This window comes from Puntigrus tetrazona, chromosome 9 (genome assembly GCF_018831695.1).
Source record: "Puntigrus tetrazona isolate hp1 chromosome 9, ASM1883169v1, whole genome shotgun sequence".
NCBI lineage: Eukaryota > Metazoa > Chordata > Actinopteri > Cypriniformes > Cyprinidae > Puntigrus > Puntigrus tetrazona.
Genome location: NC_056707.1, coordinates 9,592,245 through 9,610,946, shown reverse-complemented (window position 1 = coordinate 9,610,946; position 18,702 = coordinate 9,592,245). Strand labels below are relative to the sequence as shown.

Genomic DNA, 18,702 nt, shown 5'->3' with positions numbered 1-18,702 from the left:
GGAATATTTCTCTATTATTGATTTCTGAAGGACCATTTGACAAATTTAAAAATTTATGCTTTGTCCTCGTCGGAAATTACTACATTTCAAAATGTGTTAATGTTTCAAATGACATTATTTGACCGTATTAATCGCGTTTTTGACTTCCTTAAAATCGACCTCAAACTTTTGAATGGAAGCGACCGCACATAAAACACAACTGGATGTTGAAAATGTTTTTTTTTTTAATGAGTTAATGCAGGCATTCTCGCAGACAATATTTTTAAAAGACGGAACAAATTCCAGAATCTTCACAAAACATGTCCTTTAACAGAACAAGTCAGTTTAGCATGACACAATGTAGAGTCCTCTTCTAAATCACTGTCAATTGGACTGTAACGCCACAGCTCAAAACAAATCTCTGATAGATCGATGACAATCAATCTATCTGTACCTCTCAAACACATTCATCAGTTCATCCATATGCCACACTCTGATGCTCAGCATCCAAACATTTCCTGATCACAGAGGACAATGTGTTTAAAGATGGATTGTCTAGTTCAATCAGGATACACAAATGCATTATGGGCCAGACAACTTCAAACTACTTGTCTGTATATGGCAGACCAATTGAAGGGAAGCAACGCTATCGTGTCTAAAAATGTAGTCGCTTGTAAAATTGTGAATAGATGACACTTTAAATGTTTTCACAGGTCAAGGGGCAGGACACAAACAACAATTCCTTGTCACACACATCAATACAAATATCTGAAATGCTTTTTTCCCCCACAGTATGGAATAGTACTAGTACTCTCTCCTCCCCTCCCCGTGGTTTAACCGTGTCTTTACATAGAAATCGTGCCATCAATATGGGGCATAGCTATCTTTTCAAAAAGTGTAAAGAAATGACCTTGCACTCATTGTGTTAACATTTAATTAATGTCTAGTCGCACAACTAAACATTAGGAATATATACTATTTCCCGTGGATCGAACTTCTGACACATTCCTAGGAAGCGCCATATAAAACAGCGAGACTTTGGGAACTAGTGCAACAGGGAAGAGGCCTGGTCTCATGGGACAAGGCAGGCACAGAGTAGAACTGAGAGAATTCAAATACTCCACACAAGAGTCATGGCAGATAGTTTAAGGCTGTTTGAAGTGACAGAAAGATTCGCAAAATAAAGCTCAGATGCCGAACCCATCGCTCAGGAAGGGTGTGAACGGCTTTCGCTGCCGTTCAGAAGCCAGCCTGTCCCAGTCACGTGCTGTCGGGTCGGATGACAATGGGATAGTCTAAACGCCGCAGTTTTCTGGCCCAAGAGAGCAGCGGGAACGTCGTCACGACTGTTTTAGGCGCTTTCTTGGCAGAGCGAAGTGGGGGCACTGCGCTGACGCGAGCGCGCGGAAAGCCTCCGCCACTAAGTGAGGATGAGACTGGATCATTGACTTCCAGCCCGCGGTCTCCATTATGTCCGTGGCGTGACTGTCAGGAAAGGGTGAAGACAGTTTAGTATTAACACAAGACGCATTAAAAATCGATAACAGCAATGTGGATTAATCCAGTCTAACGGAGTTAAAAAAAAAAGGTAAGAGAGGCTCGATTCAATGGCGCATGTGGGAGATTCAAGCAGCTGTCTATTTTTACAAACGACCATTTTCCTCCAAATAAGCATGCACTAATGCAGGAGTTATTGCCGTTTTGAAGAGTACGATCAGCAGGGCGCCAGGGATCTATAATAGCGACTTTGTGATATGTTTATAATGCAGAAATGTTCTCTTTCCTTGACGTTTCAGACAGTCAGAGTCTATTAATAACCGGTATCAGGAGATATGCGGGCTGTGGGTACCAGCCAAGCAGCTCGGCTGCCCAGAACCTAAAACAATGAATTCTAATGCATCTAAGAGAGCAGATAAGAGCACGGTATTAATCTTGTGTCACACATATCAGCTAATTACATACTTGCTATTCCAGTTTTTCCCATCTTTACAGCCCAGCTGTCGGAGGACACTGCACCTATGGATAAGATAGAAGAAAAACACTCTCATTCTCAGGCTGGTAAACAGCCATGGCAGCAGGAATTTATCAAGCAGAGTTTCTCTGGCGGAGCTTGCCTGTTGATAAAATCTATGGCCTGTGCTTTGAGCTGCTCTGCGCTGTGCAAGTCGGCCAGGATGAGGGTGTCTGCCACGTTCTCCACCGAGAGGCCGTTGCAAAGGGCTTCCTCACACATGACCTTTAAGCGCTCCAGAGCGTACTGAGAGAACGACACACATGACTTATACAGAGCAACATTCAAAGGTTTGTGATGCCATTTAAAGCGTTAGCTCACCCAGCATTTGTTCACCTTCATGTTGTTCCAAACCTGTATGACTTTCTTTTCCTCCATACAACACAAAATAAAGCATTACTGATCAATTTTCTGAAGCTTTTAAACGCACCATAAAAACATTACTGTCCATATCACTATATTCTGTTTGTTCAATGAAAATTTAGCTCAACCTGGTGCATTCATGAAAGCAGTAGTGACATCTAAATTATTTTTTAGTGAATCACTTGACTTCAGTGAGCAGTACAAAACTTCTTTTCACACAAAGAAGAAGAAAAAAAATCAATACAGGTATAAAACAACATAAGAGGGAGAACATTACGACAATTCCACTTCTGGGTTTACAAAAATAACTACAACATTGGCTGATAAAAAAATACATATACACTACCTTCAAAAGTTTGGGGTCAGCAGGATTTGTTAAAATGTTTCTTAAAGAATTCTCTTATGCTCACCAGCAAGGCATGTATTTGATTAAAGTGCAATGAAATTAACATTGTCAAATATTAGAATTTGAAATAATTGTTTTCTATTCCATAGAAAAGCTGCATTTTCAGCAATCATTAATCCGGTCTTCAGTGTCATATGCTCCTCCAGAAATCATGATGATTTGGTGATTAAGAAATATTTCCTATCAGTGACGACAACGGTTTTGCTATTGCTGTGAAACTCCGGATTTGTTTTAGTATTCTTTCTCAAAGACTGAACAGCCAAAGAAACGTCAAAATAAAAATAAAAAACATTATGTTTTTCTGATGCAAGACTTATTTTAAAAAATGTGATTTCAGCTGCTTTGTGCAAGCCAGCCAGGATGAGGGTGTCTGCCACGTTCTCCACCGAGAGGTCGTTGCAAAGGTCTTCCTCAGACATGACCGTTTCTATGAGCATGCAACGTGTGAAATAAAAGTACAGTACCAATAAATTACATAACTGGTACTGCGTTTCTTAACTGGGAAGGATTTGCATGAAGTTATGATATTCATTCTTTTCTGGAGCAGTTTCCAAGTTTCATTAACAGTTCATAGCATTGGGTCCTATTTACCATGAGTGTCACAGTAAAAAAAATTAACAAAAGTGTCCAGTTTTTATTAGATTGTTTCTGACCTGTAAGTCAGTCTACACAAGCAAAAAAAAAGTTTGTGTTGTTTCCATAAACAACAAAATATTACAGCAAAATTATATTGATGACCTTACATTACAAATGTACTGTCACTTTTTCTCAATTCAATTCATCCTTGCTGAATTAAAGTAAAATATTTTCATTATTCCTCAAACCTTTGAATGGTAGTGTATCCTCAGATGGATACATCAATGGATGCTTAAAATAGGATAACATTAACATTTAAACGTTATTTAAAGATTTTTATACATCTTCAGACTTACTTTATCCGCTGCGGCCAATAAACTATCAGCCATTTTCTCTAAATTTGGTGCTTTTCCTGTGTATATGAAGCCCATCATTTCTTTGAAAACCTCCGGTTCAACATCACTGATGTCAACTCGGTTCTGCAAGAAAACAAAACAGCTTATGAATGACATCATAATGACATCATATCTAAACCAATATTGCAACATGAACAGTATCAAACGCATACCTTTTTACTTTCCTCCATTTCATGTTCAAACATGGCATTAAAGACCGGTGATCTTGCTGTCAGGAAAGCAATAAATCTGTCAGTCACATTAAATGAGTGTCTCTCAATACGTGCTCACAGTAAAAAATAAAACAAAAGTGTCCAGTTTTCATTAGATTATTTCTGACCCGTAAGTCAGACTACAGAAGCAAAAAAACGAAACCAAAAACAAGCAGAAGTAGCATTCATGAAACCAGTCGTCCTTTGAAGACATTAGCGGTGGGGATCACACTGTGGATTTTCAGTGATGAATCTAGATCTGTCATATTGAAGAATTACGACCTCAGAAAGTAAAAGAAATAAAACACAACCGCCAAGGTCACACAGACTGTCTCCCCACACACAAACACAACCCCTCAGAGGGGTGGGTGCTGAGCTAGCGTCGCTGGGATGAGAGGAGGACATGGAGCTGATGTCGTCAGCAGGGCTGGGGGTCTGGATTAGACTCACCTGCCAGGATGGATTTGTGGGCTTTGAACTCCTGGCCTCCCACATATAGAGTGCAGTCCGTGAAGCGTGAGCATTCCCACAAGTTACCCAGGTCGTCGGACAGCTGGCACTCCGGAACCTTCAACATGTTCATGTTGGACTGTCCGGAGATGTTCACAGAGTCCTGGACAACGCTTACCTAATTAACACACATTACAAGTCCAATGAAATCACTTGGGCAGGCTATACAATGTGATTGACCGAAAAGTCTGCAATCTGGTTTAGTTTTATTCACAGTATGGATCATTTAGTGTGAACTGAGAGATTATATTTATATTAATGTCAGTTTTTTTCCCATTACGATGCAGTCCTATATGTAGGATTGATTTACTTCTCTGAACGCTAGACTGCTTAAAATAAATATTTTGCTTTAATTATGCGACTGCAACAGCAATAGAGACTGGCCTTATTGAGTAAGTACTAATTGACTAAGTGCTGCTATTTATATATTCTCGGTATACAATGTTGACAAACTCATTTAAAGTACTAGCAATTTGGCCCGCTACTAAAATATTCAAGAGTGCTGAGCAAAAAAAGAGGTGAATGAAATGGGTAAGAAAAAAAAAAAACTTTCATGCATAAAGAAAAACAACTGCAGCTATCAGAAACTCAGCTGATGAAAGCATCCTGCAGTTGTTTAATAGTTTTTCTGGTAATAATCATCTACAAAAACTGTCCAATTAATGAGGGAAAACATATTATCTGCAATTTGCATTTAGTTTCAACTTTGCCTCGTGATATTGCCAATTTCCCTGCAAATATTAAACCCTGCAGCGAATCTCAACAGGCATGTCGGCTATTTTTCAAGCAAGACTCATAATTGTGTTACAGTAAATTCATTTGACAACCCATTTCATTTGCCGCTCTAGGTGAAGTCTCTATCCTGCTACGTTCTGAAGAGAAGGGCGAGCTGTCAAACGGCTACTAGCATATTCATACAAACGGATCAGAGCGTGCTACGTGCAGGAAATTCAATCTGCAATCCACTCCAGAAAAGAAAAACACGTTTTGCATGTTCCACATTTCCATTTTCTATGGGGAAAAAAAAAAATCACCCCAATGACCATGTCAGTGTAACTGAAAGACAGAAGTAACTCTGGATAAAACAAATGCAAAAAGATTTGTACTGCAAATGAAATTTAGAATTTAGTTAAAAAACAAGAGTAGATATTTGAATTCTTTGTTGACTTCATATTAAAACGCTTTGCTAAGACATAGCGGGCAGCCCACTTGCACACATTTTTGACTTCACAGAAAACTATTATTGCATAACACCTCAAATTCTTTAAGAGAAATTTTAAAATTATTAATTAGGTGAAGCTGATCCAAACCAATGCATTTATGCATGAAGGATTTGAGTTTGAGGTACCAGGCAGATTATGAAGCGAATGCATACTTGCCTCACAAAATAACGTGAGTTTATCATCTGGTAGCAGCCCATTTGCTTCATCAAGCAGAAAATCTCTCCTAATAAATTTTTTGAAGCCCCAGTCTTTGCCTTGGACAAACCGATAGGCTCTTTGGCTTTCTGCATTGGGTAAAGAAGCAAGCGATAAGTTATAAACCAAAAGCAATAAGCCAAAGACGACTTAAGTTCAAGACACATGACATTACAAATCTATGCAGGACTAAAAACAACATGACTACAATCTAATTAAAGGCAAAGTTCTCACCCATAGCTTTTGTCTCCTCCCGTTTAGCGTTCAGTAAAGAAAACTTGAACTTGGCTCTGACTTCACTTTTTGGACAACTAACTAGTAGCAAATATAGTGATAGATAATCTTTACTTTCATCATCCAGTCCCTTCGGATTGACCCGTAGGCACCTGAAGAAAGATAAAGATGTTTTATGGGCACGACAACATTGCAACACACACAAACACACGCAAAGGCTCCTCACCATTTCATCTTATCATTAGGCCCTGAGGAGAATGTAGAGCTCTTCAATACTTCACCCATCTCTTCTCGACAGAAGCTGAAGTTGTTTATGGTCCACATGTAGGAAAATTTCACTACCTTGACCTAGAAGATCAAAGATTACCATCAGTGAGAAGTGATAACCCTCAACAAACATACCGATGAGCAGTCATTCCTAGACAGCAACAAAAAATGCTACAAGTATACACGAGCAGGCAACTTTCGACTATAAAATGTGACTTTTTACGAACATCCGATTCATTTGTAAGCAACTAAAAAGCTCCTTTTCGACTTTGCATTGCACTTGCCTGAGGTTAAGTGTTACCCGTCGGAAATTTGTCTCAGTATCATTTTACCGTATCTGATAAACCAGCATGACCACATTATGATGCCTGCTTGAGTTTCATTATCTCTTGCACAATAAAGTGTCACCCTATCTACTTTAATGCACTGATTACCCTCCATTAGATCAAACTGTGCACAGCACCATAACAAGCAAGAGATCAAAACATATGCATTTGCTCAAGCTATACTCTTCAGAGAGCCATGAATGAAAGAATGGTCAGATTTATTATCAGCGCTTTCCATTATTTTAAACTAGCCTTACAGAAATTGGAATGCAGAAATACTTTAATTACCTTCTTTATATAAAAATTGAGGAGATAACATTCCGCAATGCAACAGAAAAATTTGCTAGCCCATGTATAATCGCTTCATGTAAGAGTACTGCATTTATGTGGATGAAGCTGCATGCAACACATTCAAATCTTTACATACCTATACTGTGCAATGTGATAATGCAGTTCACGTTTTGCAATGATATAAACAAATCACTCAGCCGAGATCTGCTAAATAAATAGCTTGTAAAATACTTCAGCAAAGCCTGTACATGATTACCTGAGCCATCAGTCCATCTCACCTGGGTATAGCACCAGCTCTCCGCCACAGGCCCACTGGACATCTCCCCTGGAGGAGGAGGGGTTGGGACCCCTGACATGGCCAGCTCACTCCCCGCTACAAGAAGCGCTGACGGTCCCAAAGCTTTCACCACTTAACCTTTATGGAAACACAGTGCAAAGGCATCATTTAAGAAAAATAAACGGCAGCAATTTCTGCCTCTCCTCCTGACCTGAAAATATCAAATCTTTGACTTTGCCATCAGCAAGCCATTTTGTGGTCAAATGAGAACCATTGCTAAACCCAACTCTGGGCGCAGAATCTATCAAAACGCTTTTAGGTGTCAAAGTGGAGGAAGGAAATGAAAGAATATAAGCTTCATGAAACCTATGACACAGGAAGCGTGCAATATCACAATCCAGTCTGCAGTGTGACAGAACTTCATAACAAAAACATGTTTTAAACCCATGAAAACGCTTACGTGAAGCTAAATATAACGGCGCTTGATGATGCCAAAAAACTTCAGAATCAGTTAAGTCCAATGTAGTCACTAAATGGCTTGTTGGCACAAGCCTGATGGGCAGGTCTGAACTTGCCCTTGTTGACAAGGTATAGTCAAGGGTACGTTAGTTGTATTTCGGTAAACCAACAGACAAATACACCTGACTATATTTCACTCTTAACCAAACAATTAAAAACAACAACAACCAAAACTTTAAGGGAACAAAACTTGAGTTGAAATGGTAACTGGACCATCCTCTGACTCACCTAAAGTTCAGTAAATATCTTGAATTTCATTTCTTGATGCCATTGTACAAGTATCAGGTAAATACTGAAGAAACAACCTTGTTTTACTGTGACTTTACAGCATGATCCAAGGGCTCCTCATCCCAACCTGTGAATATAAATGCATATCTTTGCCATTTCGATCCTCCCATAAGCATTCAACAGTTTCTAATTAAAATAAGATCAGCAAATCATGACAGCATCAGAACAGACGATAACTGAAATCACATTTGTAAACACAAACCATATAATGACACATAGCCAAGATTCACATCTACACGACTCCACACTGTCATTATAATAAACATCATTATGATATTTACAACATAACACAAGTTCAGTGAGTTCAAATCTGAAATGCATGGCCCTAAATCGAGCTGACAGCCAACATAACTCAGGCCACCCAAATTAAAAAATGTTAAATATACACCTAACAGATTAGTTTATTTGTGATTCAGTTTGGTGCATGTGTTGAAATCAGATTGTTTTCTGGGCTTGGTCAATATGGCAAAAGAAACTGGTTAGCAATAATGCAAACACAAAATCTTGTGAAAATAACTGTGTGTTCAGCTTCTATTGTTTAATTCTTAACTGGCTACATATCGTTAGGTGAGAGCCCAGTATATCAATGAAACAATCTAGTCTCTTAGGGACAAAAGGAATCAAGTCTTTTGTTTGAGCTAGTCAGATTCTTGTCGGCTAGTTGGCTATGTGGTTAGCAAGCTAAACTATATCCACAACACTGACAAAAGTAGATCAGTTAAAGCACAAACCTTTTCTCGTCATTCTGTCAATACTGTTAAATTCAAGATTCGGGAGGTCCTTGTGGATCTGTTAAGTTTAATCGCTACTATTTACGACTGAAGTGTATTTGTGTCTTTTCAAAAGCAGCCCATCACTGTAGCTTGCAGTGTGCTGCTTATCCTGCCAATGAAGGAAGCGAAAGCGCAGGAGCGCGAGCAGACGGGGCCGCGCTCAACTCCATCCCGCGCCTGTACGTGATTCCGCCAACCGGGGGCGCGCCTCGGCCCAACAACGACCGCTCTCGGTCAAATAAAACTAGCAAACAGTGCAGGGATGTTGCGTTATGTGAGGAATAATATACCCCTTTCCTCATAATACTAGATACGGCGAAAGCGTATATCAAGTTTGTTAAAATAATGTTACATTGCAGTATACACAGACTTAAGAAACATCAGCGTTTACCTTCAGTCGGTTTCAGTTGTGATTGAATCCGAATAGCAAACTTTAACAAAGTTATATATATATATATATATATATATATATATATATATATATATATATATATATATATATATATATATTTTTTTTTATATATATATATATATATATTTTTTTTTTTTCTAAATTAAAATTTTAATAAAAATAAATTTGAAGGTTATACTACTATACTACTACTTCTACATCTATTACTACTATTAATAATAATAACAATAATATATTTATATAGTGCCTTTCAAGAGCTCAAGGAGACTTTACAATTAATATTCAGTATGGTAAAAAACATCAACGATTAATACAGAATAATGTCAAACAACAATACAGGAAATAATGAGAACATCATAGTTATATTGATAGAAGTAATAGGTTAGGACAGATGAAAAAGAAGTCAGCTGTGATAACTTGTAAAAAATATTATTGCCCTTTGAAAATAACCTTTTAGTTATTATATTAAGATACCTTGTATCGGCTACAGAAAGACATCATAATGTTGATAATGTGCATGAGAACATGCATCAACTGCTTTAAAAAGCAAAACAAGCAGCATAAGTAACCTCTGCTTGTGTGGCAAGTTGTGCTTTGATTGCCAGTAGTCGAGAGCAGATGACTCTTTCCTCACGCTGTCCTCCGCAGTGCTCTGATGTCATTCTCCTGACAAACAAAAAGGAGCTTTGGGTAAGCCACTCTGAAACAATGTGCTGTGATTATACCCTGGAGGCCTGTGATAACTAATTCCCATTCACATCAGCATGGATGTGTCTCACTGCCGAAATGATACACCATTTTCACATGGGTTTCATGGTTTCCAAAGCTAGTGTTTCATGGTTAATATGCCTTGATCGTGAGGTTGAGTTCTTTGTTAGCTGTGAATGGTAAGGCATTACATTTTGAGAGCGAACTGAAAGTTAGAGACGTCTGTTTTCCGTTTCATCGCAGACCGGACAAAGTCCTAATACGATTACCACCAGCTGACTGCAAAGACTCGGAAATATTGATTCTGCATTATACTTTGCCTGTGAACATTAAATATTTTTTTTAAAGATTCTCAAGATATGGAAGAGAGGGGGGGAAATGCATTCATCAGCATCTCCAGAACGATGGTTACTCAGTATCCACAAATACTGTAAAGTTGCAAAATGAAAACAAGCGCAAATCAGAGCAATAGAAATGAAGAATAATGTCTTAATTGCACAGCTCAGCCATTCTCTTTTGAACACTTAGCATATTGAAATGAAGATCTTCTGCCGACGAGGGCTAAGGTCACAATGGATGTGAATACAGTTAAATGATCATTATGCAGTTTGACAGGCTTTGAAATGTCTAATTGTGTGTTTTATTCTTGGATGTTGCTTTAAACTTGTGCGGTAGTAATTACAGCCTGAGACAAGGGAAGCAATCTGCAATCTGTATACTGGATAGTTAACAAAAACGCTACAGTCTACAGTCAACAGTGTTTTTGAGTGGACCTTTCAGCTAATATTCAGATTAGTGGTCAACCAAGATGGGTTTTAAAGTTTAGTTTTTTATGTTTTAATACATTTGGTACATCCTTGCCGTTTAATAGTTTTTACTAAAAATACATAGTAGTTAAAGTTTGGGGTCAGAAAGATTTTTAATGATAATTTTATTTAATCAGTTTGAGTATATTTTAAAATATGTTCTCTACAAAGTTACGCCCGTCTTCTGTGTCACATGATCCTTCAGAAATCATTTTAATATGCCGATTTCGTGCTCAAGAAACGTCCGTGTTGTAAACAGCTGCTTAATATTTTTTATGGAAACTGACAATTTTTCTAAAAAATGACATTTTTGCATGATGCTTTTCTTCTTCTGCTGCTAATATTAAGAGTCAACATTTAACCAATTACAGGATGAAATAAGCAATTGATATTAATTCAGCAGTACGGCAGTCAGGCTGAGAAAAACATTTACTGAGAGATATAGAAAATGACAACTCTAAATAAAAAAGTACATCAAACATCTGTGCCACATCCAAACAGGTTTTCGGTGCTATCAAAACATCGCTATTATTATTATTTTTGATATGTAGCCAAAGGCCTCCCTCGGGCTGAATGGCAAGACATGTAATGATGACCGTGGAAAATAGGAGTACTGTGACCAGCTGACCCTGGACCGACCTAATCACGCCAAAGACAGATGTCACACGACAGCGAAATACAGACTTTCCATCAGTTTCAAGCAAACCGAATGAACATTGATGAAATCTGGAATGCTTCTCTCTCTGCCTTCTTCTGTATCCCTCTGTGAGTCACAAATGATGCTGAACATGTAGTCTTTTTTTTTCTCGTAAAAGCTCTGTTGATTTAAACAAAAAACGAACACAAAAACGTTGCTGATGCCCCTTGACCTGTACCTACGTTCCATAGTAAGCCATTTTCAGAGCAATTTAAGCTTGCTGTACTGCCTGAAGTTAAAGAATACATGATGTGCGCTTTAAGGGTTACGTATAGATAGATAGAGAGACAGAAAGATTGCCTGACAGATAGAGAAATATAGACAGACAGTTAAAATAATAAAATTTCACCTGATTAACTGAAGTTCATTGTAAATGGCTTGTCCATAAAACTTATGGCTAATACTCACATATGGACATAAACATCAAAACTCACCCACAGCCCCCCTAATACATAGAAAAAAAAAGAAAAGGCATATTTAAATAAAATATTATCATATGTAATGTGTCGTGCAGGGATTTTATGAGAATGTCGTTTTACTTAATTACATCAGAAATGATATGGTAATGTTTTAATTTAAAAAAATATATTTTACACTATTTTGACAGCATCATCATTTTGACAAGTGAATACATTCAATATATTTGATGAATTAATCTGCATGTCGTGTAATTAACGGTATAAAAAGTGTTATATACTGACAACTGTAAAATCAGTATAAAACAGTCAGATTCAATACAAATACACATTTATGACTCTTATAGGAAAATGAGATATTCCGCTTATTGGAAGGCTAAAGATGAAGGACATAAACAGTTCAGTCTTGGTTAGGGGGGGGGGATTAACCTCCTGTCTACGGGTGAGAGGAAAAAATGAAACTGCTGATATATTTATCCAATACACACACATCTAATTTAGATGGTAGTCTCTGTGCATCCATCATTATATGCAAATAAAGCAGCAATATGTTTCTTTTTGAGTGTGGACAGGCAGTGATGTGCACAGCTGGATCAGTGGGAGCCTTGCAGCCTCTCAGAGCCACACAGAACATTTCACACTCGAGCTAGCAGAGCTGCGTGCACACACACATACTAACAGCTCTCTGCATGTATAATGAGCTTGATCCTGCTAAATCTATCATTCCCAGAGTCCGTGCATGCAGCCCCTTTAATCTCTTTAACAACTATGTTGGCTGTGTAGAAGCATAGCAGTGAGTGGCCCAGTGTTCAGATCATCTGAGTCTTCCTTCTCTCTAATCCACTGACTCCTCAGCTGAACCCAGGCATCTCGACATTACAGATTCCACCAAATCAAGTGTTTAAGCCAAACATCGCAAGTCATTTTGAGACAATTTTAAGCAGTGAAAAAATACAAGGTGTGAAACGAAACAAAATACAAAGATTTGGATGGATTAACACGGAGAACTGTGCACATAACCCTGAACTGGTGTCTTAGGAGTTGTACACCCAAAATCTAAAAGATGCTCAAAATGGATGTTTAGCATTACATCTGCAGTGATTGTACTGTGTTTCTAACTTCCTACTGCTTTTGGCTAAAATACCAAGTTCTTTATCCATAAAATTGCTTTCTCTTTAAAAAAAAGTCATGGATCATGCACAGATTGAGCGAAAACAGTCCAAACTTAATCATTTAATGGATTTTGATGTGACAGGACAACAATGGGTGGAACTGGATAAAGAGTTATTATGATTTCTAAACTTTGGAATTTTTTTGCTGTACTATTTATTGTCTAAATTTTCTTTAAATCAATACAAATTCACCACAATTATATTTCCCTTCCCCACTGACAAAAGTTTGGTTGATATTTATTTTGATTCATTTTCAGAAGATATGTTTTAGTATTTTTTATCTACTCAAGTATCTTCATTCAGGGATGATATTTCCAAGTAATAATGTTTAATTTTTTTCTATTTTTTGCAGTATGGACTGCAATTTTGGCAAGAATTGTCTGTTTAAAAAGTTAAAATGCCTTGCCTATTTCTTTAATTGACATCTGGTGGTTTGACATAAAAGACTCTAAAACTATTTTTCAAAACATTTAGATTTTATACGGAAATGTATGAGTTAAAGTTATAGCTATTACTTTTATTAAAGAAGTTCAATTTAAATGCTGTTGTTCTCTGGTGTCTCACACATCTTTTTTCCCCTGTCAACCTTTAGCTTTTTTTGGGCTATAACAGGGCTGATTATGTAGCATGAAGAACCAGAGCAGATGCTCTATCACGATGAGATGTCCACTGACAATTACAATCATTCTTCATAGCTCATTTCCCATAGAATGATGAGAGAAATTGCACATATTGCTCCCTATTATTAATAGAGCTGCTTCATATGGAAATTAGGTACTAATTTTACTAAAATGCAGAAAAATGAAAAACTAGATTGTTTTAGTTGATATTCTTAGTGAGAAATTCTGCACTTCCGAAACTATTTTACCAAACAATACATTTTTTTTAATTAACTGAAATGAAGGGAAATGAATTTAGAGATGTGCTAACAGTATTGTTAATGATTTAGGTTAAGCACAGAGAACTAGGTTAAACACCAAGGGATTTGAAAATTAACTATTACATTTTTATCATCTAACATAGATACCTCATCAGTTAATTAATCCATTTATCAAATCTGTTGATCAAATAAAGGGATAAATGCATGAAACGCACCTACTATTTCATCAAGATGGGAACATTTCTTCTGGGGGTGTTAGCTGCTTAGTTAGTGTTAGCATGTCTGTATTGAAAGTATCTCCACATTTGGCACTTATGGGGAGCAGAAATGTGAGCAGTTCGAGAGGAGAAGATGGTAAATCGGAGCCATGGCAGGTGTACATCTTATTACTTAAGAAGGAACCGTGAGATAACGTTCCTTTCTTCTGGCTTGACTCATGTAGCTGCTTTCTGCTAGGCTGACTACACTCTGACAAGCTCCTGTCGGCTCCTCTTTCCCTCTAATCTCACACTATGACAGGTTAGCTCAGAGCCTGTATTTTATTTGTGTCTAAATCTGTATTTCCACCCTGGAGCGAGGCGAACCAGGTAGCTTAAAGTGTACTGTATACGCCACAATGCTGTTTATCGAGAGTGAAAATCACTTCTTGCCTTAATTTTTCTTCAAGGATAAAGCAAAGATATATAACAAAATGTTATTTTCTCTCTTGCTCTCTTATACGTAATGCCATTGTTATGTCCAACTTAAATATGTTAAAATATATATATGTTTTTTTACATGCAATATTACTGATTTCAATTGGTAGATATACGATAAACAGCTGTTTTTTGGTACTATATTGTATTTTTGGCATGCCTGTAAAGCTGTACTGACCAATCAGCATTCGGAACTGCAAATATCCATTTTGTAAATGCTGTCATCCACTAGCTTTCGAGATTTAAACTTCAATTCCAGATTCACATGAATGTTCTTTGGTGAATTCGCTCAGCATTGGCCTTATCACAGGGAGACGGTCCCTTATAAAACATTCCTCCTCCCTCTTCACAACAGCTACTGTATTAGACTTTTCCTATTGTGTTTTCAGCGCTTTGGGAGGACCGTGGACAGCTCTTCAGACGGGATGCATTAATGTGAGAGTGGTCAGTGAGCGATTGCTGATCCTGGAGGGTGATAAAGAACAGGAGCCGACTGCAGAGCTGAATAACGAGGAGTCAGTGTGCAGAGCAGGAGACAGATCTGGAGGACACAGTCTGCAGAAAGAGGTCAGAGACGGTCTCCGCTGCACCCTTTCCTGATAGCGACGTACGGTGACCAATGGCATTTTAAGCCAAACAAAGTTATTCAGAGGGCAAATTGAAACAACAACAGGCAATCCTGAACATTAGTTTGAGATGGTGCTTATCACAAAATTCCCCGTGTCTAGGACTGGACTGCTTAGTGGTCAAATAAGTTAGACCTTCAGTATTTATGATAAACATTCCCATTTAAGCAGTAGGAACATAATTGCATTATGATGAAACCTGTTTGCAAAGATAGCAGTGTACTGTACTGTACAGTGTACTGTTTTCTATTAATATGAATGCAAAATAAACTTGCATGGCAGTATTTAAACATGGCATAAGGCCAGCTACGGAAAAAAGGACGAAACGTCTTTGCTGGACAACTATTTATTTAAATATTTTAATCAATACAAAACAATATTCCATAGCCTGACAATAAGTGGGATAATGTTCAGTTAGCTTGTCAATGTCGCAAAATAACGCCCTTCAAGAGCATATAAGACCCCTCCACTTCACGTTGGGATCCTGATCACCCGGCTGAGGTTTATTTTGAGATAATGACCTGCTGACAGGACAGAACTGCCTTCCTTGATTGTCTTGTTGGGAAGTACAAGCATAGCTGGGATGAACATTGCATAAACCAATCTGATCACACACGAGAAAGGGACAAACACGTGTATTGATTAAGAGACATGCAAATCGATTAATCCACACTACATCTTCATTATGTGGCTTTTGTATACTGTACAGGGACAACCTTATCTCCCGCTGCAGGGTTGCCTCTTCTTGCTTTGTCAATACCACCTTTTCAAGAGTAGAATTACAAACTCTTTCACCAAATATAATGGAAAATTCTACGGAGCAACATGGCCCTGGACTAAACTTATCCCAGCTGTCATTTTTAACAATTTAGCTTTTTTATTACTTTTTTTAAGGGGCCATTAGTGTGAAACACTACATCTAAAAATCTAAACTATTTCATGCAGATGTACACATTTTGTGTTATGTCTCGAAATCATTGCACACAAGTCAATTTTTTGTTAAAACTTTTTATATGTTAAAAAGTAAATACACATTGTCTCTGGAAGTTTTGTCCTTTCAGATCAGTGCTCGGTTAGATTTTTTGTGTTTTCACCCCCGTAGTAAGCAATTTCATAGGAAAACATAATGAAGACAAAAACAAACGCGTATAAAAATTTAAGAGTAATTGTGGAACTGTGAGTAAGTCCTTTATCTCATCAGAAAATACTGTTTAATACAATGAATTATGTCATCATAGCAAACTATACATTCAAAAAAAGCCAACAAAAATATTTTTATACCGTGCGAATCATAATCAATTACTGCGTCTATACTGTAAACACATACCAGTACATTCAAAACTTTAACATGCATTAAGAATTTTAGAGGAAGCTAATGCAAGGAACGCAAAATACAGCTATTCTGTATATCATTTATAAATGGGATTGACAATTTATCCTCCAGTGCTCCATAGAAGTTTTAGCAGGTGAAGTCTTGCCCTGGGCTGAAAGCCATTCCTACATCCAGCTTATCACATTTATGGGCAGGTGCGCGACTGCCCTCTGCAAATTAAATGTGGGCTAATTTCATATTGATTAATGCAGATGCCTTCTTTTTGGCCCATATTTACTACCTGGAGCCTATTTTGGTGAAAATTACCGGTGCCATTTCAGTGCACAAGGCAGCCCTTTCCAATAAGGTACTGGCTCATGTGTCAACTGGGGCTCCAAAAGTACCGCTCTGCCTGCAGGAAGCACTAAAGCTTTTAATTGCCTTCTGTGCAAATGGTCCTTTTGTATTTTATCAAGTGTCGGGGAACTTGGGCATGCCTGGAGTCGATCTTCCTCTCTCTCACACGCAGGATATGTCTACAAGAAAACGGCTGAATGGAAGACAGAAGAACAGAAAAGCAGAGAAAGAAGTTTTCATTATTATTTCATTTTCGACTACTAGCAATACAATATTTTCTCCAAGAAATATGGTGTATAACACTAGCGATATGCATCCTGAAATAAACAGGCTCTCCTCACCTTTTTTTGCTTTCTCTTTTTAAGCGTTTACTCCAGTACCGTGGCACGATAACCTGGGGTGAAGCGATAAACAATCAAAGTGCAGCTTCAGTAGAAACGATTGCGGCCAGTATCCCAGCCTGAGATGGGAGCCATTATTAACACCGGCCCTGTCCTGACAATGCTATTTTCTGGAAGGTAATTGCAGATTCAGATCTCTGAGAGAGCCTGACTGGGAGTAAATGCCACCTCTTTAATTATTGTCTCCTCTACGTCCCCTCTATTGAGTGTCAGAGATGTCTATCGGCCAGCGGGATCTTGGGGAAAATGACTCTAATGGGAAATGACCAGTGTCTGGGAGGCTGTCGCAGATTAGAAGCGACAATTCTAATTGATAACAGCAGAATTCCCTGGATGGATGACTGGGAAAGTCACTTTGGAGCAAACCTAATTGGACTGATTTGTTTCTAAATGAGGATCACTGAATAATTCCCTCTGATGCACACCTCAGTTTTATTTAAAATCCTTTAAGTTAAATAGTCCTGCTGGTCTTTGTTAAATATGACATTGCGGATGATAAATAGTTGTGCCTTTTCTATTTAACGCATTATCAAGCCCACAATGAAGAGGTGAATTCAGGTCAATGGGGTCACAGTTTGGCATTGAGATGTCAAATATTGACCCCAATATTTAGTCCACAAGGATTTATTATTGTCAATAACTTCATAATGGTTTCATTTTATTGACTCTGTAGGTCAGTATCCATAGGTACCACGTGACATCAGTGTTTTATTGCCGTCATTTTTGTAGCCGAGCTGCAAGGTCTGTCAGGCTATGGTCACAGCGGAGGCTACCAGAGAAAGATTGACTAAATCTGGATATGTTGTGCTGTACCAGCAGTCGTCAGAAAAACCCAGGACTACAATTTTATTTCATCGCAAAGAGATTAGATCGGCGGAATAAATTGTTGGCTTCAATAAGAAGGCACCACTGGCAGCTAACGCACGACAAGAAAAGGATAATAAGGAACAATTGTGATTCTTTACAGGAGAATGAAGGATGTAATCATTTAGGGCATAGCCTACATACGGCATACATTTTGAAAGCATAACAACTGAAAGTCTGAAACAGCACGCAGTAAAGCATTAATGTCACTGCAGCCATGTAACCTATGGATAAATGAAAATGCATATTTTTAACTAAAGAGGGTTGCTGAATTTGTGCTTCAATAATGAAATCCAGGTTTACAAGAATACACTAGAAGCGAATGATGTTTTCTCTCAGGTAGACTGCGTGTTTTCTTAACGTGCTGGATGTTTGGCTCATGATCAGTTGTGTTTGCATTCACCAAAACTGTTGAAGTCAAAACATGGACGGAGAAGGGAATCTGAGTTAGCGCGAGTCTCTCTTACTGTGAAGCAGGACTGACCAGCCAATTCAAATAATAACAGACAAT

General features: G+C 38.0%; 1 protein-coding gene across 3 annotated transcripts; it reads right to left on the bottom strand.

Moving 5' to 3' along the window:
• Nucleotides 1-200: 200 nt before the first annotated feature.
• Nucleotides 201-8,961, bottom strand: spopla (speckle type BTB/POZ protein like a). 3 transcript variants are annotated; one of them, XM_043248969.1, is made up of 13 exons: nucleotides 8,804-8,961; nucleotides 8,013-8,139; nucleotides 7,267-7,403; nucleotides 6,331-6,452; nucleotides 6,105-6,256; nucleotides 5,832-5,959; nucleotides 4,393-4,570; nucleotides 3,904-3,959; nucleotides 3,692-3,814; nucleotides 2,312-2,362; nucleotides 2,094-2,236; nucleotides 1,942-1,995; nucleotides 201-1,464 (listed from the first exon to the last, which is right to left on the bottom strand). In XM_043248969.1, the coding sequence occupies exons 3-13, from the start codon at nucleotides 7,342-7,344 to the stop codon at nucleotides 1,320-1,322; spliced, it is 1,230 nt and encodes a 409-aa protein (XP_043104904.1). In that variant the 5' UTR covers nucleotides 7,345-7,403; nucleotides 8,013-8,139; nucleotides 8,804-8,961; the 3' UTR covers nucleotides 201-1,319. The 3 variants fall into 3 exon arrangements, with proteins under 3 accessions (XP_043104904.1, XP_043104906.1, XP_043104905.1); XM_043248971.1 differs by lacking the exon at nucleotides 2,312-2,362; XM_043248970.1 differs by lacking the exon at nucleotides 8,013-8,139.
• Between the last annotated feature and the right edge of the window lie 9,741 nt (nucleotides 8,962-18,702).

What these genes read in the sequence shown, in the direction of transcription:
- spopla (XM_043248969.1), bottom strand. Translation starts at nt 7,344, where the DNA reads ATGTCAGGGGTCCCAACCCCTCCTCCTCCAGGGGAGATGTCCAGTGGG. An exon ending in AGAGCTGGTGCTATACCCAG is followed by an intron (nt 6,453 to 7,266) that starts GTGAGATGGACT and finishes TTGATCTTCTAG; the next exon opens with GTCAAGGTAGTGAAATTTTC. An exon ending in GCCATAGATTTTATCAACAG is followed by an intron (nt 1,996 to 2,093) that starts GCAAGCTCCGCC and finishes TCTTATCCATAG; the next exon opens with GTGCAGTGTCCTCCGACAGC.